The 26,722-nt window shown below is 41.3% G+C and overlaps 2 protein-coding genes across 4 annotated transcripts in view; one reads left to right on the top strand and one right to left on the bottom strand.

Moving 5' to 3' along the window:
* Positions 1-2,048: 2,048 nt before the first annotated feature.
* immp1l (inner mitochondrial membrane peptidase subunit 1) lies at positions 2,049-17,575 on the bottom strand. Of its 2 annotated transcripts, none has more exons than XM_061041846.1 (6): positions 17,439-17,575; positions 8,888-8,998; positions 8,710-8,798; positions 8,345-8,471; positions 2,781-2,891; positions 2,049-2,202 (listed from the first exon to the last, which is right to left on the bottom strand). In XM_061041846.1, exons 2-6 carry the CDS (start codon positions 8,990-8,992, stop codon positions 2,116-2,118), a joined length of 519 nt encoding a protein of 172 aa, XP_060897829.1. In that variant the 5' UTR covers positions 8,993-8,998; positions 17,439-17,575; the 3' UTR covers positions 2,049-2,115. The 2 variants fall into 2 exon arrangements, with proteins under 2 accessions (XP_060897829.1, XP_060897835.1); XM_061041852.1 differs by having other exon boundaries at positions 8,888-9,005; positions 17,443-17,526.
* elp4 (elongator acetyltransferase complex subunit 4) overlaps positions 17,561-26,722 on the top strand; it is a 61,626-nt gene continuing 52,464 nt past the window's right edge. The window contains exons 1-3 of one of the 2 annotated variants that reach the window (XM_061041838.1): positions 17,561-17,745; positions 19,579-19,614; positions 25,687-25,805. In XM_061041838.1, coding sequence (XP_060897821.1) covers positions 17,589-17,745; positions 19,579-19,614; positions 25,687-25,805 — 312 coding nt within the window. In that variant the 5' untranslated portion in view covers positions 17,561-17,588. Of the gene's footprint in view, positions 17,746-19,578; positions 19,615-25,683; positions 25,806-26,722 lie in introns of both variants that reach the window. The other variant, XM_061041832.1, reaches the window with a different exon arrangement.

The following is a 26,722-nucleotide window of genomic DNA, read 5'->3' as shown; positions in this document are numbered from 1 at the left end:
TGACACAACTCAAAGGATGACAGCAAAAGCAGCATACAGACTGTATCTCTATACATCATGCATGGAGCTCAAATGACTTAGCAGCACGAGGAGAGTATTGCCCAGTATAATTGTGTCAAATGTTGATAATTGTACAGCACCTTAGGTAGTTTGAACCCAAAAGCTGCAGCTTTAACCTTGTTAAAATGACGTAAATCATGGACTGCTTTCACCCACCAGGGTTTGAGCATCATTAGTAAACAGTCAGAGCTCCCTCTATGGGGCAGTGTCTTGAAAGAGACATGCTAAGATTACTTGTGTCAGCATTTCAGCTGAACACAGGCACCGTGTTGACACGCAGCAGATGAATATTAAACCTTGAGAAACAAAGATGTGCTGGAAGCAAAAGCCTGCATAAATATTTTTCATATGCACACATACACACGCTCACACACACACAATCTTGAGCGTCCCTCCCAGCAGGCACAATCACACTCAGGCAGATAATTCAGTGTCACAGGGAGCCTTGTCTCTGACCCTCTGGCCCCCTCCAGACAGGGAAGCAGCTGGACAGGGACCCACGGCTGCCTGGAACTCACTTCCCCTGGGGAGCTCCAAGGAGAAGAGTCCCTCTCTGCCTCGGAGAATGACCAGCTGAGCTTCCTCGGCTCAGTCTGTGAATGTGCTGTTATGTCTCTGAGTCCAGGAAGGTCTGAGCAAGAAAGGGAAAACGCCTTAGAAATGTGCAAACAGCAATGCAAGGCTTATTGTGGGAGTCAGCAGGCTGATGAAAAACATAGCATCAGGGTTGCTTGGTTTTTTCCTCCTTGTATAAATTCTGTGAAGTTGAAGCTGTCAGAGTGTCACTCAATTTGCTTTACCTTCTGAAGTGACAGAAAGCGTTCCCTCTGTGTGCTTGTGTTTACATTTCGCCTGAGGTTGAAGATGCACTCATTTGAAGAGTTATTTAGCTTCAGTTTTATTATGATTTTAGATTTCACGTGACTTCTTTTTGTTGCAAAAAAAAAAGAGAAAACCCTGCAGAACAAAAAAAAAACCTGGTTGGAAGAATCATGATGAATGTGTATATTTAATTTGAAGTTAGCATCCCTTTTAAGCTGAAGACATTTGAAAACTAAGATTGAGCTTGTTTTATTTAGTGTGTGGGTCAAATGTTTCTTTTGGGTTTTTTCTTGCTACCTTTTTTCTCAAATTTGAGTTTGTGTCTTTTTTTTGCAGTCATTGACTTGTCAAAAAAAAAAAAAATGTCCAAAAAAGTTCAAGGTATAACCATACATTTTTTTTTCTGAAGCAGATATTTAGAGTAAGTGTGCTTACAATATTTTTTGGATACTGTAGCATGATATTTAAAACCATAAAACTGTGTCCTATGTGCATGTAACAAAGTGAGTGTGAGACACACACACACACACACACACACACACACACACACAATGTGTTCAGTGGTGAGGCAGGCCCTTACTAAGTGCTTATTAATATTGTATGGTTAAATGGGAAATGTTAACATTTTTTCAATTGGCTTGGCAGCCTAATGAAATATTCAACAATAAGAGAGCTTTTGTTTTACCATAATACTAAGAAGGGTAAACATGGAACTAATAACATCATTTTTAAGGGAATGTCTGTTCTGAGGCCAGTTTGTATATTTAGACAGGTTTTCCAGTTTTAAAGACCAGTAAGAGAACCAACAAAATATGTTCATTTAAACATGTGTAATGTTGGGTATGATTTTGTCTTTAGTGTGTTTTTATCAGTAAATGAGCAAGATCCCAGACGTAAACCTTGAGCCTCTACTCTATGCCTCTGCCCGCTCTCTCCCATTAGCAGCTCCACAGAGACGCAGCTTTTCTTTGCTGCTCACGCAATGCTGCTGCTACAGCACAGCTACAGCCAACACAACACACGGCCACATGACAAAGCCTCGTCAGTCAGAAGAGAGGAAAACATTTGACTTAAAGAGGAATTATTTGGTGGTTTCTCTACAAAAAATACCTCCAATAATAACGTGGTCCTAGCCTGGTTAAATTACATGATTGAATCAAAAACACTTAAAGGGATAAATACAAATCAGATTTATTCAAAAAAGTGTCACATTGTATAAACAAACTAAATGAATCAATCTGAGTCCGAGTTTCTCTTAGCTTTAACGATCTGTCTGCTTGGGCTTTCACTGAGGGTCCCAAAACTATGTGGCGGCCAGAGCTGTGTAGGAGACAAAGGACAGAGAGACAAACAATGGGTTAAAACAGAGATAAGACTCGATTAATAATAAAAACTAACGACCTGAAACTATAGTGCAGGACACTCTATCACACTTCTTGGACACATTTGCTAATGTGTCTTTTAAGCATGTGTCTGATGATCTTGTTATTTCATCAGCTGTGGTTCTAGGGCCTCCAGTGGAGTGCCGCTGTCCAATCAGATGGACAGAAGGTTGCCTGACCTGTTTTCCAGGGTCATGGTTGCTATGACATCCAGTGACGTGACAGCACGGCAGAATGGAAAGCTACACAATATGTTGTCCAGGCTTTGGTCAATCAGACACACTTGCTTTGAACTTCCAACTGACTCACGTCTCTGAATTGTGCTTCAAATGGCCATGAGGGACTAATCAAAAACCAAATGAAAAAAAACAATCATCATAGACTGATGGTGCTGAAGCTGCACAGCTAACACTACTACAGTCCACAGATGAGGGATTTAATCAAAAATAGCTTCTTGATTATGCAAATTAACACTTTTTCAATAATTAAAAGAAAACAGTGTGCCTCCTCTTTTACCTTTAAGCAAACCCGCCCTCGGATGAGGGCATAAGGAATTGGGCCATAGCTCCTTGAGTCAGTGGAATTCCTAAGGTTATCCCCTTCTAGCCATACGTGGCCTTTTGGAACCTGAAAATATCAGCACACACACACATGAAGAGAGGGCAGGACAGGATTACAATGCAGCAGTTTTATCCCACAACAAACAATTTAAGAGAAAGGAAATCAAGAAGCACGACCTAACTTTAGCATGTAAAAGATATTTGACCTATTATGTTGTCCCAATCTACGTTAACCCCACCCCCTACCCTCAATGAGTGGCTTAAGCCAGTCCTCCCTCCTCAGTCTATCTTAACGTCAACCTGCCTGTCCCTCTTTAACCCCGAACCGTCTTAGGAGAGGGGTCATGGGTAACGGGCAGGGTCGGGGGGGATTTAGAGGAACTTCAAACGGGGTCATTAGGCTGTTGGCTGAGATCTGCACCCCTCTTACCCAGGGAGGGCAAAGCAAGAGAGGGGCCTGAGATAGCAGGGCAGAGAGAGAGCGAGAGGGAGGAAAAGAGGGAGCTGGAGAGGGCTAAGCTGCGGCTAGCAGCAGTGTCCAAGGGTCTCCACCGCGGTCCGACCTGCCAGTGGGGCGGTCATCCGAGCGGGCTCTAATTCACAGTGACACCAATTATGATTAATCTCATCACTTTAGGAGAGTAGGCTTGTCAAGGCCCTAATTAAGTGCGCTGTCCCCCCTATATGTGCAGACAGGATCAACAACACATTATATTGTCATAATGGGCATCACAATCCACGAGTCTATTTTTGTGTTGCCTAACTTTTTAACGGCAAAAGTCCAGTGGAGGAAAGAGAATAACATGAATAAAGAAGCAGAATCCTGACGTCACATCTTCGCCCCGGCTAGTTCCCCTTATTCCCGTCACCCGGCTTCTCTGATTGGACTCTTCGGTCCTACTGTGAGATGCCGCGTTTTGTTTTATAGCGGATAATTGAGACAGATGATGTGACATAATCACGAGCCAGTGACATGTTGACCTAACACGAGGTAAACAACTCGGTGAATAACGACGACACAAATGAATATCATTAAAGGAGTCATCTGAGAACCATATGTCAGCATGCTGGATTCCCACCATTACACCTCATTAACATGGTAACATATGCTGGCTCCCAAGCACAGGAAGAAGACGCACCACCGTTTGTCATCTGCCAAACCAGAACCCCTTGTTTCTCCTCGTCTACTGTTAAAAACAAACAACATCTTGTTGTGCTCATACTGCAGACACAAAGATGTGGTTACAACACCTCAAGCATCTGTCCAGACGTTGGTGAAACCGCTGCACTGACACTGTTTCTTCATCGCTGCTCTTGACATCACTTCAGCTCCATTAGTAATCCAGAATGGATACATCTAACCCTAATTAATCTGTTTTACAACAGCAAAAAGAACGAGAGATTTTCCTCTTCTCAAATCTGTGAAAAAAAACGCACAGATTCTTTGAGCTCGTTGAAACGAATGGGCATCACACCTAAACCTGAGCAAAGAGAAAAAAGTTCTTTGAGAATCAACCAGGCAGTCTTTGAAAAAAAAGTGAGAAAGGGAAGAGCTCTGAAACTTGACACGATGTACGGTGGCCAGACAGAGGATAAAAGCTTTCGCATATCAGCTTGCAAGTTGCAGGTGTGTGAACAAGTTAAAAAAAAACAAAAAAACAAACACTAAGTCAAAGGCAAACCTTTAAATCAAAAATATGTTGATGCAAAGCAGAGGTGTAACGAGGATGCAGCATCCTTGACTCTGCGTTTGAAAGACAACTGCAGAGTCAAGCACCTCCAGAAAGCCATAAAAATGTGAGCGACTCACTAACTCGATTAGTTGAATGCACACAAATGTTGTTTTTTAGAAGTCTCTCCAGACAAACGGTGAGGAAACCATTCGTTATTTTACCACCTCAACAGAACAAGCATGTGGTTTGGACATGACTGACACCAACAGATGTTTTTTTTTATAACCACACAGATTGCAAAAGGTCTATGAAGGCCCAACACATCGTCTTTGGATGTGGAGTCACTTTGATGGATGGCAGCGATTGTACCAGTCCTGTGCTGGGAGGCTGTGTAGACATGAGGCCTTGTGTACCTGTCAGAGACGTGTCGAGAAGCTCCGACACTCGAGCTCTCCTCGCCGTGGAGGTGTGTTGTTTAACAGCCGCACCATTACAGTGCTCATTAAGTTAACATGATTATGGTGGAGAATTAAATTTGGCTTGAAATACATACAGCAGAGTCCACCTTTCACCATAGAACTCTTTCTGTGTTTACTAGAACAGAACACATGAGGACATTTCATATCTCTCTCTCTCTCTTTCTAGCTCTCTCTGCCTGTCTGTCTGTCACCCTCTCCCGCTCTCTTTGCGATAATATTAGGGATCAAGTGTCATTGTTTTGACACAATAGCTCAGACACAGAAATGATTCCTAAAAGGTGACAGGGCAATTAGTCTGCTGTTAAAGCTCTGAGGGTGGAGAGGACCTGCCTGTCTGTCAGAACAAAAAAAAAGAGGCGATGACAGGGTCTAACACCACCTTCAGAAATTCGTCTTTACAGGTCCACCCATAATGCCTCACACCGTTCTAACAGTCCCACACAAACACATACAGCCTCTGGGGAAAGAAAACTCCCAGAGGGAGGCCAAACAGTGAAGTGAACAGCGGGTATTTTATCAGCTAGTCAGTCATTTTGCTCCTGGGGGTTAAAAAATATTACCATGGGAAAGCATTTATTAGGATCGTAGATTAAGAGTAATGCAAATTGAAAATCAGCTTAGCACAGTTGTTCACACCAATTTAAAGCTGCAAAGAGGAACACATTTCTGGTGTTTTTTAAGATGTAGCAGGCCCTGTTCAATAAGGGTGCAAAAGCATGCATTGCACCCGCATCAAACATTTCTGCACCCTCAATCAAACGGATGCAAAAAAATAACAATAGTTTTTTTTCTCTTATTACATGAGGAATCAAGGCTTTCAGATGACAACAGTGACTCCCATCATGTTTACGTCATCCATGATCTGATGGTCATGACGTGACCTGTCTGTTCACCAGAGAACACATGCAGGACCCATAACACCTACACTATTTTACATTGCTGATGCCAGTCACTGTAGCTGCTGCAGCCCCTTTAATCTCAGCTGCACCCTAAGTCTTTTTTTTTCCAGAACAGGGCCTGAGATGTAGGCATCTTTAAAAAAAGGACACATGTCCTCATGTTTATAAAAGTGCAGTCAGAAAGAGGGGCATTTGTCCTACTAAAATAACAAAACCAAAATATCATTGTTTCTCTCTCCTCCTCCTCGGCCATGAGTCTGAGTCCTGTTTGCTACCGGATCTAAAATATAAAACAGGAAAGGAAAGAGTTTCAACTCTTCAAAATGAGAAAGTATCAGTATTTTCTCGCAAAAAATGGTTTCAGCCTTTTTTTTTTTAACCCTGTTTGAAATTTGAAGTTTGGATCCGATGTCGCTTCAGTTGGAGCTTTTTTGAGAAATTGATGGGCCCGTAAAAAAAAAACGCAAACATAAATTAAAATAGATGATCAAATAAAACAGTAATAAATATTATTGAGCAGAATTTAGAACACTAAACTAAAGAAGTGGATAAATAAAAACACTCTGATGTGGTGAAAGTACGAGTCATTTTCTCTTCAACATATTGTAACCTGCAGCTTAAACAACCGAGTAATCGATCAAATAGCTCGATAGGTAGATTCAAAATCTGATATGAAGGGGGAACCGGCTGTGTAGTAGTTAGTGTGACGCTTCATGAACGGAGGCTGGGGTCCACCAAGTTGGCAGCCAGGGTCTGAATCAGACCTGTGGCTCCTTTCCCGTATTTCGTTCCCCGTTCTCTCTGTCTCTCTGATTTCCGGCTCTATCCACTTCTCTATCTCTACAAAAAGGCACAAAAAGACCCCCCCCCCCCCCCCAAAAAATAAATAAATAAATAAATCTGCTATGACCAACAGTTTTATGCTTTTTTAATAAAGCAAAAATGGTAAATATGCTCGGTGTCCAGTTATTTAAAGTGTGAATTTGTGTTAAGTGTTTCTTTATTTGTATCATTGTTGATAAATATCTTTGAGAACTGGATTAGCTAATATAAGAAATCTATACACTTTGAGAAGCCATAATACACATTTTTGAATGACTTGAACATTTAATGGATAAAAACAAGAAGAAAAAAAGCCAAAAAATACAGATTACATGGTACAGTTACTTGTTCTCGTCTTCACTTCATGCATTTAAAAAGGTCCTTGTATTTAATTGTGTCAAACAATGACTGATGTGATATCGTACATCTGTGAATTCCATTTTTTTTTGGGTGTTTGTGTGTGTATGGGGTGGGTGGGGCTTTTATGCCTTTATTTAGTCAGGACATGAACACAGGCTGCGCGCTTCGAGGACTACAGCTTCTGTATATGGGGTGCTAGAAATGACCACTAGGCCACAGAGCCCCATTCTCAGATTGTTTGAACCTCACAGTGGACTTTAGTGAGGTTGCTACAGTGCATGCAGTCAAAAGGGGGATCCGTTTATTCTGGTATGATCTGTTGTTAGAGAAAGATACAAGCAGCCAAAAAAAGGAAGACTTACTGGGATCAAGTATCCCAAGGCAATGATGTCATCCATCACAAAGTCAGTCCTGTGTATGTGGAGGTGAAGCTAGCCGAAGAGGAAACCTTTTTATTTCCCCATTTGATTTGTTGAATGACACTTAGAGGCTCGGCCTTATGCTATGTTTCGCTGAACTCATTCAACAGTCTGCCCGTAGTCTATAAAAAACACAAAAAATTCAAAAACATGCAACATAAATGCAACCTTTGGTTTGCAGACACACACACACACACACACACACACACACACACACACACACACACACACACACACACACACACACAGACACACACACACACAGACACACACACACACACACACACACACACACACACACACACACACAGACACACCTCCGCCCACCCATCAGTGTGTCCACTCGGCTGGCACTAACTCTAACAGGCTTCAGAGAGATTGCAGGCCTGAGCTGTGGGCGTTGGGGAGAGTAGTAATAGAAAAGCAATGACAGTGGTTTCAGCAGCAGAACCCCTGCTCACTCTCTGGTTTTATCACTGTTCTGAGGAAATATAGGTGTTGTCAAAAGCTGATATTTTGACCAATGACACAAAATGGATGTGTGCGGTCTAAAATGTAAACAACTATAATAGTGTATGGACAAGTGGCACAAACACAAAGTAAAACAAAAAAGAAACCCAGAGACAGTTTTGCATTATGCACAGAATCACTCAACTATCAAGTGTTTTGTAGGAAATGCATTTCTCATTTCTCTATCTCCCTGCATATTTTTAACCCCTTTCTCTTCCAGAGATTTGTGTTTATTGCGAACAAGCCAGGGAAACTGGCACCTGGATTTTTTTGGGTTCCGCAGAAAATCACAGGATGCATAAAAGAGAGAACTTTCAGCACTCTGAACAACTTGCATGAAAAAAGAAAACATACTCACATATGTGTGGGCCTTGAATAGATCTGAAGGGGCACTTGTGCAGACCTTGTCACCTTCCAGCCCAATCACTCTTTTACAAATGTTCATATTTGGGTCAAATGGACTCTTTGCAATTATGATATCCCCCCTGTACAAGAACATAAACACAGTGACAATAGTTCAAATTGAAAAATGAAAAACATCACATTTAGTTATGACGTATCTTTGTAGGAAATTGTTGCCATTTTTAATTTTTTTTTAAAATCTTTTTTAAAAGAGTATCCAAAGGAAAAATGTCTCAATCAGTCTTCCAGTGAATAAAAACATGTTTCAATACATATCAGAATTTTGTGTTCCGTCATATGAATCTGACAACTGGAACCTACTTTTCTATTTTGCAGAGATGACGACTCATCCGCTCAGAGAAGACAATATCATGGTTGACAATGGTCGGCTCCATGGATGGACCTGAACACTGAACAGAACAACAACAAAATGTAGTTTTTCATTTTATAAAAAAGAAAGATCAGTCATTCACTCTGTTATAATAATAAGAATACAGACCACAACAACTTCTCCGATGTATTCGAAGGCACAGTGAGCAATGCAGCCATACTGGACGGTGTAGCCCACAAAGCCCAGCGTCGTCCCCAACACACGGCGGAACATCTCCACCTACAACAAAAATACAGAAATATGGTCTATGATTTATCCAATGCTCTATACATACAGCACAGTGCTGGTGCATGACTAAGTGTGTGACCCATTTATGGTAGGCTTAAGTCCCTCAGAGGATCTCTAAAAACAAAAGCTGTTAGGGGGGTTTAATTTTTAGAGGTGTCGACAAGATTGTCACAGTTGGCCTACTGCTAAGATGGCACTTTTCCTGGTGTTTCATTCTCAGGGGCTGAGCGGCCAGTTCACAGCTGAAAACTGCCCCGCTCTTTGACCCCGTGCAGGATGGGCCAATCAACACCTCGCGCTCAGGTGATGGACAAACACAGAAACTGTGACACGTCCAGCCGAGCAGCTCTGCACTTTCTGCAGCGTGTCCCTGACACTGCTCTGCCTCCACCACCACCACAATCATTAGAGCGGCTATCAACTTCTGTCAGCACCATAGAAACACAAAGACACCCTCAGTTACCCCCACCACCCACCCACCTGCCCTGCAAACACTCCGTCACACAAACACACACGAGGACTATCCGCGTGTCCTCTTAGCAAACATCCCAGCCACACTCAGGTTATTGACTTTTACTCAAGCTGCAACCTGTTGGATGGACAGAAGAAAGTGAGTCAATCTTTACCGAGTGTTATGCACTGTGTGTGCGCGTGCTCACCTACACACACATACACATGTAAGAGATAAAAACTGAGATAAAGAGAAGAAAAGATACAGCTTGAGTTGTTCTGTTACCTTAACCATTGTTAGAAATGCTTCTGACTCTGCTAATTATTAGCCCCTCCCCAAAACATACTTGGTTAACCAGAAACCAATTCTTCTTCTCTTCTAAAGACACATCACATTAAATGGACGTAATATGGCTGCAATTGGCGACTACAGTGTTAGAGAAACATAAGAGAACTGATTTCATCAACACTGACGATATCAGATATCAACACCGTGTTGCTGCTGGAGAGTGTTCTGTTAGTGAAAGCTAGCAAGTGTCAGCAGTGCATCGGTGTAGTGTATTGAACATCAGTATCAGCTGATATCGGCCCTGATGACAGACATCTTTCCATAGACAAATAACACAGCATTCACTCTGTGACATCAGGAGCCTAAGTGTGTTTGTTGTGTCGCGTCAATTTGATGCTAGCAAGCTCAAACCAAACAACTGATACCGAGAAGAGATTTTTTTGATGGGCAGAAGAAGCCAGCTGTTGTAAAAAAAAAAAAAAAAATCTGATTTGTTTTTTATGGTGAAAGAAAGAATAATAATTGGCAGTGTGAGAGTCTTCCACTGTCTCTTGGTCAGATCAGCGACGTGCAGTTAGCACAATCGTGTAAGAGGTTAGAGGTTACTAAAAACTATTTAATTAGCAAAATCTCAGGGCTTATTTAAAAAAACATACAAGAAAATATTAGTATGGGAACCGGTCTAGATACAGCTTATCTTAGAGGTTAGTCTGCAGTTGAAACATTTTTTTTTTATCTCAGGCCGCTGTCCTGCCAGTCCACCGCAGGGTAAAGAAATCTTTTCCTCCGTCCCCCCTGGTTCCTTCTGTCTTCTCCCCTCTTTCTCTCTCCATGTCTCCTCTCCCTCCCAGGGTATTATTAACCAAAGCAAGCAGAGCGGAAACCAAAGCCCCAAATCCTCAGAGCTCTGGGAATGACTTCCCAAAGATGGACACGGATTAGACCCCCAATTTCTCCCTTTTCCCCCAACACCACCACTACCACTGCTCCCCCTCATCTCCCCAGGTCCCCAACAGACCGGGTGTCAGGTGGCTCTCCCAGCTCTGCCAAAGGTGTTACCCCTAATCCCATTACCCCCCTCCACTGTTCTCACACACACACATACAAACACACACACACACACACACACACAATACGCTCTCCTCCATGCCAACCATATATTCCACTATTAAATCCTCTACGTTTTCTTTCATCCTTAGTTTGCCTCTTTGGCCCATTCGCCATCGTCTCTGATCCAAAAAAGTCCAACTCCATCTTTTTACCTCCTCATGTGCTGCTACTCCTGCTCTTTCCTCTGTTTTCTGAACACCCCTGGCAACCCTGTGCGTTCTTCTGCCTCTGTGAGCAGGTGAAGGTGGACGTATGTGAGCTCAGCACAGGGCCCAAATGAGGTGCCCCCCTTTGCAGTCTCAGTCTGCTCCGTTTCTCTTGTTGAGGAACTATAAACTCAGTCCTCCCACAGCTGCTGCAACAACACCTCTGGCCCTATAATTCCTCTGTTGGGAAGCAAGGGGTATAAAGGTTAATGTGAATCTCAGGTCTGCACTAAGGTGACATGTTCGGCTCTATTTGTCTTCCACCAGCGTCTCTGTCTTATCATTGCTGTACTGTAATTCACTCTCTTCTTTCAGCCAGGCTGGGGTGGCGGGGGGGGGGATCAAGAATTTTTGCTAGCACTTATTCTCAGAGCACAGTGGACAGCCTCCCTTACAGCTGCCCTCATATCTCTGTTTCAGCCCCCCCCACCCCTTCCTCCATTCCAGTGCGCATTCATCATAGGTAGGGATTAAGGGACTTTGCATAACAAGATCACACAGCCAGTGACTGATATCAAGAGAGTCCATATGCAGCCGCCTGGTTTTCTGAGGCACCCTCTGCCATTGATAGTGTGTGTGCACATGTGGTGTGAATGTGCACACACAATAGCATTACCTATGTGTTTCATACAAAGTGTATATATATAAGCTGCAGTGACTCCTCTGGGATTCAGGAGGAGGTGGACATCCACAGAGACCTCTGATTGGATCTCTATTACCTCTAATTCCCCTGAGCAAAGAGTCAAGCGACACACACACACACACACACACACACTATCTCTTCCCCCCCTAATACCCCAGCACATGTGTGTATCAACATTAATTGAATGCTTTATTACAGCTGTAAATTAACACAAAGTCCCTCTGTTAATCCAGGATTACACGCCAAACATGTTCATGGGAAAACAAAGAAAGTCAGCGCAGCCCTCTCTGCAGAACCATCTGTGGTCACCGGCCTCCCGCGGTCACAGCTCAGCGCTACAGTGAGGAAACGAGGGGGGGGGTCACAAATGAATAGCAGCCGTCGGTAACACCGCATTGTGTGTTTAACTTTGTGATCCTCTTACTGAAGGGAGCGTCATTCACTTGAGGCAGAGTGATCTCAAGAGAAAGAGAAAAAAAGAGAACTTATTTTTTGTGTTTTTTTGTCCCCCCAATACATGACAATAAAATGCAGCAGTACAGTGGGGAGCCTATCACTGTGTTCTGCCAGCTGTCAAAAGCACTTTTGTGTGTTCAGTTTAAGACACAGGTGCAATCAAAGTGATGAGGTGCATTTCACCAACGAATAAAAGTGGCTTCATGAGCGATGTTTTGTCCGACACATCCACGACTCAGTTTGTCTTCAAATTGAGGAAGTAATTGTTGCTCTTTCAAATCATCAGTTGTGATGCTTTATGAAAACAATAACATGACCTTGGAAACACTTTTAAGTCTGAGGAAATTCCAATAATTTCAACTCTTAGCACACACATACGATTCTTTAGAAATTTGTATGAATGCAATTTCTTTATTTAAGAGTCACTTATATATTGAAAACGTTTTGTTTTTTTACTTGTATAAGCATCACATTGTTATATTAACATCTTGTTGGAGTTATCCAGGCCCTTCCTCTGATGTTCACAAAAAACAGAATTATGTTGATGGAAAGTGAGCTAATGTAGAAATGGCAAGAGGAAAAGAGAAGAATTCACACCGTAGATCAGTGGATAACGTCAATCAGCACTGACACTGAATTAAACACATATTATTGAAGCCATAAGGAAGTGTTCAAAAAAGGAATTACCGCTGAGCGTCTCAAGAGATTTGAGCCCGCCATTGGCTGAGTCGTGTTAATTGATATACATGTCCAGTCTATTAGAAGTACAAAGAGAATCTCAATCCAAACGGCGCATAAGGGCCTTGCAGTGGACTCCTTACACAACTAAATTAGGCAAACATGGGCTGAGAGAGAGCTGGGCAACAGGGGGGCTAAGAGGCTTACAAGCCCCTTGTCAGATATTCGTCTTCTCCCTGAGGATCCCAGATGGAAGGGAGTCTGGAGGAGCGGGGACCAATCCCACCTCTGATGTCTTCCTCTGGGCAGCAGAAGGCAGAGGAAGGTGGGGCGTTAGTCCTGTTGCGCAGAGCTTGATTTGATCTTAATGTGAGCCATAAAAAAGGAGGCGGTTCGGCTACCAGGGGGGTCTGCTTCAACTATCAGTCCAATCTGAGATAATCCTGCTGATTTAGACACAGACACCTGGCCGGATGGAGAGTGACAGATGTAGAAGTCCCGCTCACAAGAGTATATGTCTCGCCCCCATCTTTTCCAGGTCTGCCTTCTATCACAGGCTTAATTGAGGCGACTGATCTCCATATTGCTCTTTTCATTGTTGCTAACGGCAACACAGCCGTGAAACAGCTGAGCGAGGTTACTATTTGAGGAGCTGAGGGTTTAAACCTGCAATCAATGGGTCAGCCAGAGCAAATAATAGCCAAGTGATATGAATACAACTGCTATGAATTGAAAGGAAGTGTGGGCTGACAGAGTCCCCAGCCAATTATATAGAATGGAAAAATCAGCCGCTAAGCCTTATTGTATTGACCACAAGCGAATGCCTGGTGCGGGGCTGGTGCTGAGAGAATAGAGAGATCTTATCTGGTGTTGTATCAGATTCACAAAGGAGTTTGTGTTCTGCAGTGACCTGCTCATGACAAAGCCTGTTACACTTTAACACTGGCCAATGACAGACACCTCGACCTAAGCAAAACTTGTCAGTGTCTATTTTTTCTTACCCTGAAGGTCAAGCTTAATATGGCTCTCGGTAACTCACAACTCCTGCAACAAATCTCAGGAAATCATAAAAAAGCTATTCCAAGTACGCTCCGCTGAATGAATGGAAAAGTCCCTTAACAAACGTTTTACAAACCCATCCTATGCTTGTCCTCGTGCCCTTAGACTTAGACTTATCACTCTATACCTTCAACGCTGACAAAACAAATACAGTGCATGTTGCTGATAATCTCGCAATCCCCAGACGCAAAAAGTCAACTGCTTCCCGCAGCTTTACAACAACTGCAGAATTCGACTAAAGAAACCAAAACAGTCTGACCAGGAAAGGTCTGACATGTTATGACTGCTGCCATTATATAGCTCAATCAGATAGAGAGGCTGGTAAAAGTGACAAAAACACTACAAAAACACACACACATACACATGCATATATGGCACATAATAAAAAGGTGGCAAACGGTGTTATTTTTTTGCAGAATCAGGCTGCTATGTTTACACTTCTACAAACTGAATTGTGCTCCGGAGCCCAGGGGTTAAGTCAGGATTTATAAAAGAATGGAAACAAGGTGACGGGCACTGAGCGGAGCATGTGGAGAAAGTTTCCACAGCATTGTGCTTCCTTCATCTTGCACATGCACTGCTGAAGCAAAGATGCAGGTCAGTCAGCGCATCTTATTTGTCTGGTATAGGCTTTCCACAATGCCCAGTGTTGTCAGTCATGATATATTCCTTTGGTCTCCTGTCAGCACATATAAGTCTCAACAGTGCTGTCAAAACAGCAGGACTGCCTCTGCTGAGAGCATTTGTAAAGTGAGCAGTTGGGCTGTTGCTTCCTCTGGAGCCTTACAGTATCCTGTGATCTTGTGCTGCCTCTGGCCTCCCTCTGTCTCACAAAGCTTTTTACAGCTGTCTTAAGGATTACACCGATCACTCATCAGTCAGCTGCTATTAAGAGTGGACATTATGCAGTCCAAAAGAAAGCGGCCTATCCCCTGTGAGCAGATTAGCATTTTTCTCACTGCAGACTTTTTCATACCACAAGGCAGGTGTTACTAAAACACATTATTAACGGCTTGATTCTATTCTATAGTGTGATAGTAAATCAATATCATTACCATATTATTAAAGTAGCTTAATAGACTTTATCCATCCTCTATTTCACTGTCATTTAGAAATGTCTCCAGTGAAAAAGGTCTACTGACAGAGTGTTGCATTAAACACATTACACTGAACATGTCAGGCTGAACCTTCAAGGGTATTTTAACGTCTGTTAGTCATGAACAGCACAAAGAATTACATATATATATGATCATGGTCTGTTATTTTCAGTATAGATTCATATGTAGAATTCAGGGTCTGATGTTGGGGGTTTTCCTCACGTCACTCTCACAGGTCACTTAACAGTTCTTCCAAACACTCAATATTTTTGTCTGACACTTCTTCAATCTTAGGTGCAATAATTTAGAAGTGTAAGTACACTCAGCAAGGGGTACCTGTCAGTGGAAAACACAACATTTATTATGTTAGTCTATTCAGTGACTTATCTTATTGAAACAACTTCTTTATAAAATAATATTAAGTCGGGGCGCTGGTGGGGCAGTGGTTGGTGCGCGCGCCCCATGTGTGCATCCGACCTGTGGCTTCTTTCCCGCATGTCATTCCCCACTCTCTCTCTCACTGGTTTCCGACTCTGTCCACTGTCCTATCTCTCCATTAAAGGCACAAAAAGCCCAAAAATAAATCATTAAAAAATAATAATAATAATAATATTAAGTCATTAAGTGATAAAAAAACAACAACATTGCTTTGGTGGTAGATAAACTTACAAACATTTGTATTGATTGTGTTGATTCAGCTTGTTTCCATCCCTGGGTGCAATTCTTCATTTCATGATGTAAAAAGTGGATATTTGAATGCCACTTTTTCCTGATATTTAAACAAATATTAATAATATCGTCAATATAAATTCTGTACTTCATCCTAGAACTGAAAATGTCAGCATCAGTATAGCCTCAGAAAGTTATTGTAAAGCAGATGTAATCCAAAATGGTTTGTTTTCACAGAGGCTTCTTAGTGTCTGCTTGCAGTGATCCTCATCTCACCTTTTCACCTGATGAGCCCTTTTACCTGAATGTAACCATTGAAGTGACTCACACAAATACACATAAAGAAATGTACACAGTGCTGCTGCTCTTGTACATCTACAATCAATGACCTAGTAATTATATCACATTACATATGACTCACCATGACCTAAGGGTGCTGTTTATCAGACTGTCCGATTTACTTATACTGTTTGACAAAGTCCATGCTTTGAAAGGTAATATATTTGACCAGATTGAATACAATAGAAGAGAAGCTACTGTTATTTAATGTCTTACAGCTAAATATTTAATGCATTGATGAACTGCAGCCAACAACAAATTTGACCATTGATACACTGTTACAATAAAATAATCAAAGATTGGGATTTTAAAAGTAATATGATTTACTTGAATTAATTGACTATTTACTTTATCAGGCTATATACTATGTATAGCCTATACTGTAAAGTTACAAGTCATATAAATATAAAGTATTGTAAAATATAGCTATTCAGTTGGCGTATTATTGTGACTTTGAAGTAATGTATGTATCTTCTATTTAAAATTGAATGTTTATTTTTTATAAATGTTGAGGTGCTATGAATAAAAAGGCTTACTGCTTCTAAAGATGTCTACTTAGTGAACGTTATGGCCTTTTATCACATACATTCAATTTAAGTCACCTAAATGTCTTGTTCCATTATTCACCATGCACCTTATTAACTTTTCATTTAGTATTTGCCTACTTGCACATAGTTCTGTATATATATATATATTTATTTCTCGTTTACTGCACATAGTTATGGTTACATCTGTTTACATCTGTTAGTCCGATCACTGTCCACTTATATCTACTCTTTTTATATTTTGTATTTTTAAGTTGTATTTAAATTGACACTTTATATTTAGGTTAAAATGTTTCGTCTACCTGCACTGTTGTTAATTTACTGCTCTGTGTGTCTTTGAATTGCCCCCCGGGGACAAATAAAGTTATTTGAATTGAATTGAATTGAATTGAATTAACCTGTGTTGAAACCATAGACTGTAGCCTATGTAAACGCACAGATTACCAAACAGATTATTTTTCTTTAACATTGAGTTACACTTTCAGAAGCCTACACTGAAGCAATTTAGTATAAATCGACTGTTTCCTCCTACTGAAAATGATGCATTCAGGTGTTTATCTGATAACATCAATAAGGATGGTATCATGACGTGATATAGCCTTTTATTCTCACGTCCTACATTTAAATTATATAAAACTGTACGCACAGCTATTTTACCCGTAACGTGGTATTCATACAAATATAGATAACAAACACGAACAGGTTTTAAAGAGTATATTAAATGATATGCTGTCTCTGTTAATGTTGTGGACCAACAAGGTCATAGCGGCACGATGCCAGGCTTCAGGTGACAGTTTAAGCCTATACACAGAAGTTAGCCCACAAACTATTATGTCAACATGGTAAAGATATAAGAAGCGACCTTTATTAATCAACAGAGCTTTACTTACCAACTAACAGAGATTCAGTGCTTCCTTTTTGACAGTCCCACACAGTCTACACTCAACCCCGTAACAATCGCTACTCTCATTGGTCGAGCGCCATGGAAGTCTGATTTGATTGGACGACTCATGTAGAGGCGTCACTGCATTCCAAACAGTATGGCGGCTCCCATGAGCGGTGTGGGGAAACCCTCAGTGACGAGTTTCCAGAAGAAAACAAGGAGCAAATTAATCTCTATAGCTGGTACCAGACCGTCGGTTCAAAATGGACAACTGTTAGTCTCGACTGGTGTCACGTCCCTGGACTATCTGCTCGGTCAGTCTTACTGTTTACAGCTGCTAGCTACAATTAGCTACCAGCTGTGCAAGCTAACTCGGTTTCTCAATGCACAGTCAGCTTGACTAGCACAAGTTAGAAACAAATCCATACTGATTTTAATTTGTCAAAGAGTAATTCTTTGAAATAACACACACTGCGGGGTTCGAGTAACTACACTAGCTTTACAGGGAGGGTAAATGTAACATGTTGGGAACTGTAGAAAACAGATTTCAGGCATGTTTTGTCTGAACCTTTTCGTTTAATAGCCTTACATTGGTATCAAGAAAATGCCACGAAAGGGAATATATGTTAAGTTTTATACATATATGTGTCACCTGAACTTTGGTCTTTTTCATAATTAAAGTACAAAGTAAGCACACAAGCATGCATTCAGTATAACAGGAATGTATTTTCATTTATAAACTAAATGTCTGAGTAGATGTGTTATGCCATGTGACATTTAAAAGCCCCAAAACTGGTAGAGTAATGGTAACTTCTTCAAGTTATGTCACTTTAAAAAGATGATTCAAACTGTAGTCAACAGGCGTAAATCATTATATGACAAACTTGCTTAACTTAAATAAGTAATTTATGTGTTAAACCCAAACATTGCAATGCTCAGTGAGTATTTTGAGACCTATTTTCTACTTATAAAGACTAATGATATTTTGTCTGTTTGTGTACCTGCACTGGATAAGAGCCAATGGTTTCTGGAGAATTCAAACTGGGAAGCATTGTATACAACCAGCTCTATTTCTTTGTAAGGGGATTGTAAACAAGATTTGCTTGTGTACCAACTGGGCGTGCATGATCTGAAAAGAAAAATGTGATAAGCGATGACATTTTACAACATTTCTATAACAAATTGAAGTGTGATAATGTGGCAAAAAATTAAAGGCTGCATATACATATATTATTTTTTTATTATTTTGAAATACTTTATTAATCCCTGAGGGAAATTCTGGTTTACACTCTGTTATTTTAGAGACATGCTTCTCACACACATAAGCCCCGAATCACACACATGCACAAACAGGACCTGTAGACATGCAATGGTGGAGAGATGTCAGAGTGCGGCTGCTACACACTGCTATGCATGCACTTGGGAAGTGCCCAGTGGCACCTCTCCAGCTACCAGAACAACATCCTTATTTTTGGTCCACACGGGAACTTGAACCGGCGACCCTCCGGTTCCCTACCCAGGTCCCTACAGACTGAGCCAATTGCCGTCATATTTCTCCTGAATCCAAAATAAATCCAAAAAGTACATTTTTGACCACTGAATTGTCTCAATTGACTCCCAGGGTAGCTGATACTGAGCTTCATTTCACTGTAATGAAGTGGTTTGAAAGCATGCCTTATACACAGGCCTGTATCTAATAGTTTAAATGTACGCATACAGAGGGGGAAATATTACTTAATGTAATGTAAATTCAGTCTATTGGTATGTGGATTTGTGAATGCTCCTATCGCAATAACATCAACATTGGAAATGATTGTGCAGCCCTAGTAGCAGCACCTTAGATGTCATGTTGCTGTTCTGTAGCTATCAAGACTGAAAACACCCAGCCATAGACTGTAGTGTAAAGTTGCTTCTCTCATGTTCAGTGTCATACTGTAATGACCTAATGGGAAACTTGAATATAAGGAAGACATCATTACTGTCAGTGGTTCTTACACAGATGAAGCTGTGGAGCCTAAAAGAGAAAGTATTTAAGATAGGAGTCTGCCAAAGTTGGCTCACATTGATTCAGAGCAATACATTATGTATTATATTTTACTGATATTTTTCATAAACTAACAGTTATGTATCTTTGATTTCTCAAACAGGAGGTGGGTTGGCAGTTGGAACAGTACTTCTCATAGGTGAGTTTTTCCATTTTGTCAAATTGAAAACTGGTTGAAATGACCCATTTGTTTCAAAGATAACCTCCTTTATGTTGTCTATCTCTCTGTACATTTCAAACCTATCAGTTTTGGTAGGAAAGGGATTATGATTGGACGGAGCTGCTTAAAAACAGGATAAAAAGCACAAATGATGATTTTATAGTTAAGAGAGCTGTGTTGGCCTCATCATTGCAGCATGAGGTCCCCAATTATGACAGTATGACAGGAAGAAGTTCAAATACACACTCTGGCGACCCAGATATCCAAAACACGTATAGCTTTTTGGGAAAATTAATTTGTTTTCAATCATGTAATAGTTTTTCTGCTGTGTTGCAAGTAAAAATCATTTTAGAGCACATTGAGGCTTTTTCACGTATAGGCCTTTATTATTGTGGACAGAGGAGGAAAGGCTGGGATGACATTTCTGCCAATGAACGACAGACAGACTGAGACTCTTCAAGTTTCTTGTTTTGGCATTAGCTAATGATGCACAGTAGCCTGTGTTCACTTATTTTAATATACAATAAATTTTTTAATGATCAATAAATAAAAGTTTCAGGCGACCCAATTTGAATTTCATGCGACCTACATGAGGACCTACATGAGGACCTACATGAGGTCGTGACCCCTAGGTTAGGAAAGCCAGCTATAGAGTATCATATTGGATTGTTATATTCTATAGCTAAACACTGGTGAGTAAATGTGCTTATACTTAAGTTAGTATCACACACCAAAGTCTTGAGAGCAAACTCTCCAGGCAACACAGCCCGTGGTGAACTTAATGTATGTGACTCCATGTTGCACAATATACAACCGCAGTCTGATAATAGACAGTTGTGCTTCAGGCTGCATGAGAAGTTTAATTTGTTTTTTTATTTTTCTTAAAGCAGTCATTAAATGAATGAACCTGAATCCTTGTTCCTTTGTTTCTTCTAACTGGAGCAACTGCAGAAAAGTTTCAAGACCTTGAACCTGATTTTGATCTTTTTTCTTCAGAAAGACTTGAGCGTTGGGAAGATGCTAATTATCCACTCTCTCCTGTAATATTTTAGTCTGAAGCTTCTTGGCCACTTTTTATCAACCCTCTCTAAAATGTTGCTTCAGCATTTCAAATGTATTCACAAAAGTGAATCCAGTGGCACTTTTCAGCCACAGATAATGATGCTGTCTGTCTGTTCTCAGGCTCTTTGTGGTTCGCTTGTCTCCGTCTAGCGAATGGTGAATAGACTGACGACCTGAAGGTCTCTTGTTACATTCCCAGGTGTTCACACTTCTACTTTGATGCTTAATTAATATGCTCATCTGCAGATGTGTTATAGAAGTTTTTTTTTTTTCCGTGTGTACATTCAAAGCGAGTGGATTTTGTAGGGACATAAATGTCTTTCACTGTATTATTATTGTTATTATCATTCATCATAGGCCTGGCTATATGCACTGCTAGACAGTAAGGTTAAGGTAGTCTTGTTTCCCCTTGAAGCTGTAATTTGTGTGTAGCAAAGGCCTATACCAACTGATGATATTGCTTTGCCCTTTAATTCACCCCCCCAATCGATGCAGGAGTCAGTGATTATACACTAATGCGTTCTTCCCTTCCATTTTGTGAATCAATGTACGGTTGGTTTCATCTGGTAATGAGAGACACAGTAAAGGTGAAATGCGTGTGTGAGCTCTCTTGTGTTTGTCTCTGAAAGAGCGACGTGTGTGTGTGTGTGTCTCTCTGTGTGTGTGTGTGTGTGTGTGTGTGTGTGTGTGTGTGTGTGTGTGTGTGTGTGTGTGTGTGTGTGTGTGTGTGTGTGTGTGTGTGTGTGTGTGTGTGTGTGTGTGTGTGTGTGTGTGTGTGTGTGTGTGTGTGTGTGTGTGTGTGTGTGTGTGTGTGTGTGTGTGTGTGTGTGTGTGTGTGTGTGTGTGTGTGCGCACTGTGCTGTCTGGTTTGTTGTGTGGGTGGGTGAGTGCAATGGAGGGGGAGTTTTGGAGCGTGTGTTTGTTTGTGTTGGTTTCAGGCAGTCGTCTCCTACAGTCTGCCCCTTTAGCCGTGATGGCCTGTTTGTGAGACTCAGACATAAAATTATCAGACTGGTCGTTGTCTGCCTTTGAAGTGTCTTGAGCTGTCCATCCGTATTTGTCATCCAGAGGGGGATCAGGCCAGTATGGCTGCTGTCTGAAGATCTCTCATCTCTAGTGTTTTTTTTTTTTTTTTTTGTAAGAGAAGGAACAAAGCGTTCCAGCTCTTATCATGTTGTCCATGTATGGTTTCATTCTATAAGTTCAAGTAAATATGTTTCTCCTTAAACCATCCCTTAATAATGACTATTATTTTTGACCTTTTTTTTTTTTTGCTAAACTTTGTATCGCACCCTGAAAGACAATAATCATAGTGTGAGTCTTTTTTTATTTTAATGTAGAAGACTACATCAACATGTGTCCAAAGTAGTTCACCTGTGTTAATGAGCTCACATTGTGTCTGTTTCTTTAAAACGATTACTGAGGAAAAAGGTCATGTGCTGACTTTAATAAAACTTGTTGAAGTGTATAACAAGAGTGATAGAAGAATTATATGTTAACCACAATCACAAACATGCCTTCAATTGTTTCTGTTGTGTTAGTATTTAATAATTATAATGTCAAAGATACAGCAGATCAGACTAAAAACAATTCAAATGTGTTTTCTTTTAAATAGTGTTAAAAAATAAATTCACAGCGTAGATGAGGCCTCAGCTCAGCACAACCATCTTTTTTTTTTTTTTTTAAGATTTATTTTTGGGCTTTTTGTGCCTTTAATGGAGAGACAGGACAGTGGACATAGCTGGAAATCAGGGAGAGAGAGAGGGGAATGACATGCGGGAAAGGAGCCATAGGCTGGATTCGAACCTTGGCTGCCCGCTTCGAGGACTACAGCCCCAGCATGACCATCTTTAGACATAATTGTAAATATCTTCCAGACGTGTAGAGAATTGTAGATTTTCATCTCAGAACACTGGACGATGGGCCTGAACAAAGGTCTTTTTTAGTGCTCCTCTTGTTTTGACTCCAACAAACTGAAAAGTCTTTTTAGTGAGAGATCAACGTAGTCAGTGTCAGTAACATCTATGATACAGGACAGGGAGAGAGAGAGGGAGAGCGTGTTAGGCAACAATGAATGAAAAGGTGTCATCACGTGAACGCTTACAGAAACTCTTCTTCAAAAGTAGGAGATATGAGGTGGAATTAAAATAAAATGATCATTAGTTAAAAATGGTTATTTTCCCTCAAGAGGCTTTTTCAGTTTTTTTCACTTCAGTGAAATATCATAAACATGTAAAATAACATAATGAAATGTGTTTTTGTGAAGGTCTTTTGAGATGAAATGGACGACTGGATCTTATTCTTTTTTATTGTCTCTTTAAGAATTGGCGGTCAGCTTGGTGAAGTGGTGCAGTGTACTGGTGAGGTGTTGTTGGTCATTGTTTCACTTTTCTTTCAACTCCAGGTATTGGTGTAGATGTGAGCTCCGTCATGTCACTCATTCGTGAAGTTCTTCAGATTCATTTAGCAGACGTTGCATATTGAATGCGTCTGGTCAAGCTCCCTGTTACCTGAGATACCGTAGAGTCCAAAGTGCGTCCTAACGCTTGCCTTCAATTCCTTCTTTATAGACATTATGAAGCATGTTACACAAAGCTGTACATTACTGACACTGAGAGCTAGCTAATGTTAGCAGTGCAGCTGCAGGCCAGGAATAGTCGCCACCCCCTGCTGCGTCAGTGTACCAAGGAAGGTGGAGAGGGTGCATGAAGAATATACAGTATGCAAGCAGTATACTCAAACTGGCTGCTGTAGCAAATTAACTTAGAAAGAAAATTAGCATGCTTTTTTAAATGAATAGTAAGTTATAGAAAGTGCTACACACCTGTAGGGGGGCTCAGTGAAAAAGTTTGTTATTGAAAAGAAAGAGTTAGGGATACAAGGAAATTAATTTATCATGAGATCGCAGAATGATAAACGCTACCAGAGCGGAGTGTCACCGGGGAATCATACATCACAGTCTGCTGTGCAAAACACCAACTTTAAGTTGTAGTTGTAGAAGTTAAGAGTTTTCACCATTAGCCTGACGCCAACACATTGACTTATACTTTAATCTATTAAGAGGAACAGGGATCACCATTTGAAACTCAACAATCCAGATATTTCAGCAGTATATGCGGCTTGACTAATGCTGCCAATCTGACCTCGACTTTATATTACTCATCTTTGTAACTGCAAGTTTTTTTTTAAAAGCTTGTTTTTTGGTCAATTGTCTCTATTTCATTTACCTGCTGTATGCCCTAAATACATTTAAGCTGCTCTGTCGGTAAAAAAAAATAGAACAGCAACATAGGGCAAGATTCATACATGGGGGAATCACTCTGACCTAGATATTTAGTCTCCTCCCCCTGCAGCATTAGCAGATATGATTCAGGGCTCTTGGTCTCCCACTCCCCGTTTAAATCAGGCTGAAGTCTTCCCTCCCTTTCAACAAACCTTAGTCAGAATAAGCAAGAAAAAAAATCATCCCGTGACTGTCCAGAGTGACTGATCCACCTCAAAGATATGACCGTCCCCCACCCCCTGTTGCTCGTATATCCCCCTCCACCTCCCGCCCCCTCCCTTACCCCCCGCCTCAACAGCCTAATGACTCCTGGAGGTTCCATTTGTAAGGCTCCCATAGAAACACAGCCACAATAGGCCCCATCTTGAGAGGGCCCATCTGGGAGTCTTTGTGGGGCCTGCTGAAAGCCACAAAGGCCTGCTGACCTAGAAACCCATCAATAAGAGAACAGGGAGCCCCACCGACAACAAATTGAAGAGCCATGGAATTTCCTGGGCCATCCTGAGTCCGTAGGTGAGGACATAGACCGGGGAACGTGGGAGGGGGGGGAATTCTCCGGATGCTTGAGGATGACACGTCAGGATGTCATTCCCAAGCTGTCAGCTGTATGCCCATTACCTTTAACTGTCAGTGCTGCCTTTGTCCTTGTGCCCACTGTTTGCCATTGTGTGGAGACGCCTATGAAATCTTTACAAAATGATGATTGTGACGGGAAGCAGCAGTGGCATGCTGGGTAGAGTTATGTGCCTTGTTAGGGGTCGTTCATGGTGATGATGCAGGTCTTTTTTTTTTGTAGTTCTGGGGTGTGAAATGACCGGGTGGCCGCTTTGTGTGTTCTGAGAATAGCTATGTTAGGGAAAGTTTGCTAAATGTTTAGAATCACATGCCAGTCCTGATAATACCTGAGACACTCCTCTAAATGAGACTGTCATCTCACCCCTCCAAGCCCGCCTCTATACCTTCTCCACTTGTGTTTTTAAGTCTCACGTATAATTTTTATGTGTCTTTTAACCTACTTTTCCGAAAATAAACACACTGGATGTGGCTGACACTAGCAACATAATAAAGAAAGGATGCCATTGCCATCAGAATTCACACAGAGAGCAGTAAGATTCAAGGGAACCAGATGTCAGGAAGCATTTTAAAGACATCCACTACCTTATCCTACTTCTGCCTCCTCCAGTCAGTTTTCCTGACAGCTTGTTTACCTTTGCAGTCCGGGAGAGAGGGGAGAGGGGGGGGGGGGTCAGGTGCAGGCTTAAGGCAGGTGTCTCCCTCTCACCTCTGCTGCTGGTTAGTGATATGATAGGTGAAGGTGGACAGGAATATTGTTAAGGCCATAACAAGAGAGCTGAATGTGTCATTTCTACTCTGATAGTCGGATCACACAGGAACACCTACGATCCTGTGCCATGTCGGTTCCTACTTCAGCTCTTCCCCACAAGAGGTCCTTACATCAATTACAGCCAGTGACTGTGAAGGGGTCATAAACAGCCAGATCTGGGTTGAATGAAACAACCTCCAATCATATACTCCTGACAGATATCTTTTTCATATTTTATCACTAAATATTTTCCCTTGGCTTTGCAGACAGTGTTAGGAGTATGGCATTGAAGGACAGTTTCTTTGGGTTTATGTCCATTAGACGTTTTCACTCAACCTCAAACTCTGATCGTCTTTGTCTTTTCTTTCTTCTCTTTTAGAAGAGGACCGATATGATAGCTACTCCCGTATGATTTTCAAGTACTTCTTGGCAGAAGGTGTGGTGTGTCGACATGAACTTTTTGTGGCGGCTGCTCAAGATAACCCAGACGACATCTTACAGGTATGAAAGGAGGTGCCAGCTATGTTCTAAGCTCTTTGGAAGGAAATGTTTTGTTCTGCAAATTATATAATGTTTGTCTAACTTACAAGTCTTGACAAGTCTTCCACAAAGATGGCCCCAATATGTCTACTCTCCTCCCCCTTAAACTGTCAAAAATGTGTTTTTAAAAAACTTTTGTTCAACTTTTAGAAATCAAAAGATGTATTCCCATCTTTAGAAAGAGTTTAGTTTGCCACAACATATCACTGAGCCAGCACTGTACAGTACTCTCTCCGGTTGGGGCCATGATTTAGCAGTTATTGTGGTTGCACAGCTTTCCTCAAGATGTGTCAGGGTCACCGGGGGTGTCTGAGAGGTCGACGGTGGCATGGTTGTGGCATTGTTGAAATGTTTCCCGATGCATCACTCTGTGAAGAGGACCATAGTCCCAGAAGCTGACTGCCACCCATCATACAGGAGGAGGGCCTCTCTCCCACTGATTGATAGTGGGAGGGGTCACAGCCTCACCCTCTCTTTACATATCAAAGACTTATTAAAAGAAGGGGACTCCCAATGGGGATATATCACATCATTTAGTGTTTCCACTGATACATTCACAGTATGCTAATCTTCAGATGCTAAGGTTGTACTTTACTCATCATGTTAACACACAAGCCACCAGTCCATTGGAAGAAATCAGGTCAAAGCAAAACATTGTACATGTTCACATGGACTGCAGAAGTTTGGCCTGAAATCCCAACGTTAACTTGCATTAAGCTTATCAATCATCAATCGAGCGAGATTTTCCCATTTTGGAAAATAATTAACTTGTTGTACACTGAAAGAAAAGGGTTGCACTTGAGAGAACACACTATTTTTTGTTATTGTGCACTTTGGTTTACAAATACTCCACTGTTCAGCTCTGGGAAAATGACTCA

This window comes from Labrus mixtus, chromosome 1 (assembly GCF_963584025.1).
Source record: "Labrus mixtus chromosome 1, fLabMix1.1, whole genome shotgun sequence".
In the NCBI taxonomy this organism is placed as follows: Eukaryota; Metazoa; Chordata; class Actinopteri; order Labriformes; family Labridae; genus Labrus; species Labrus mixtus.
Note: the sequence above shows the minus strand (reverse complement) of the source record. Positions and strands in the feature narration are given on the sequence as shown.

What these genes read in the sequence shown, in the direction of transcription:
- immp1l (XM_061041846.1), bottom strand. Translation starts at nt 8,992, where the DNA reads ATGTTCCGCCGTGTGTTGGGGACGACGCTGGGCTTTGTGGGCTACACC. An exon ending in CATCTCTGCAAAATAGAAAA is followed by an intron (nt 8,472 to 8,709) that starts GTAGGTTCCAGT and finishes GTTCTTGTACAG; the next exon opens with GGGGGATATCATAATTGCAA. An exon ending in TATTCAAGGCCCACACATAT is followed by an intron (nt 2,892 to 8,344) that starts GTGAGTATGTTT and finishes TGATATTTTCAG; the next exon opens with GTTCCAAAAGGCCACGTATG.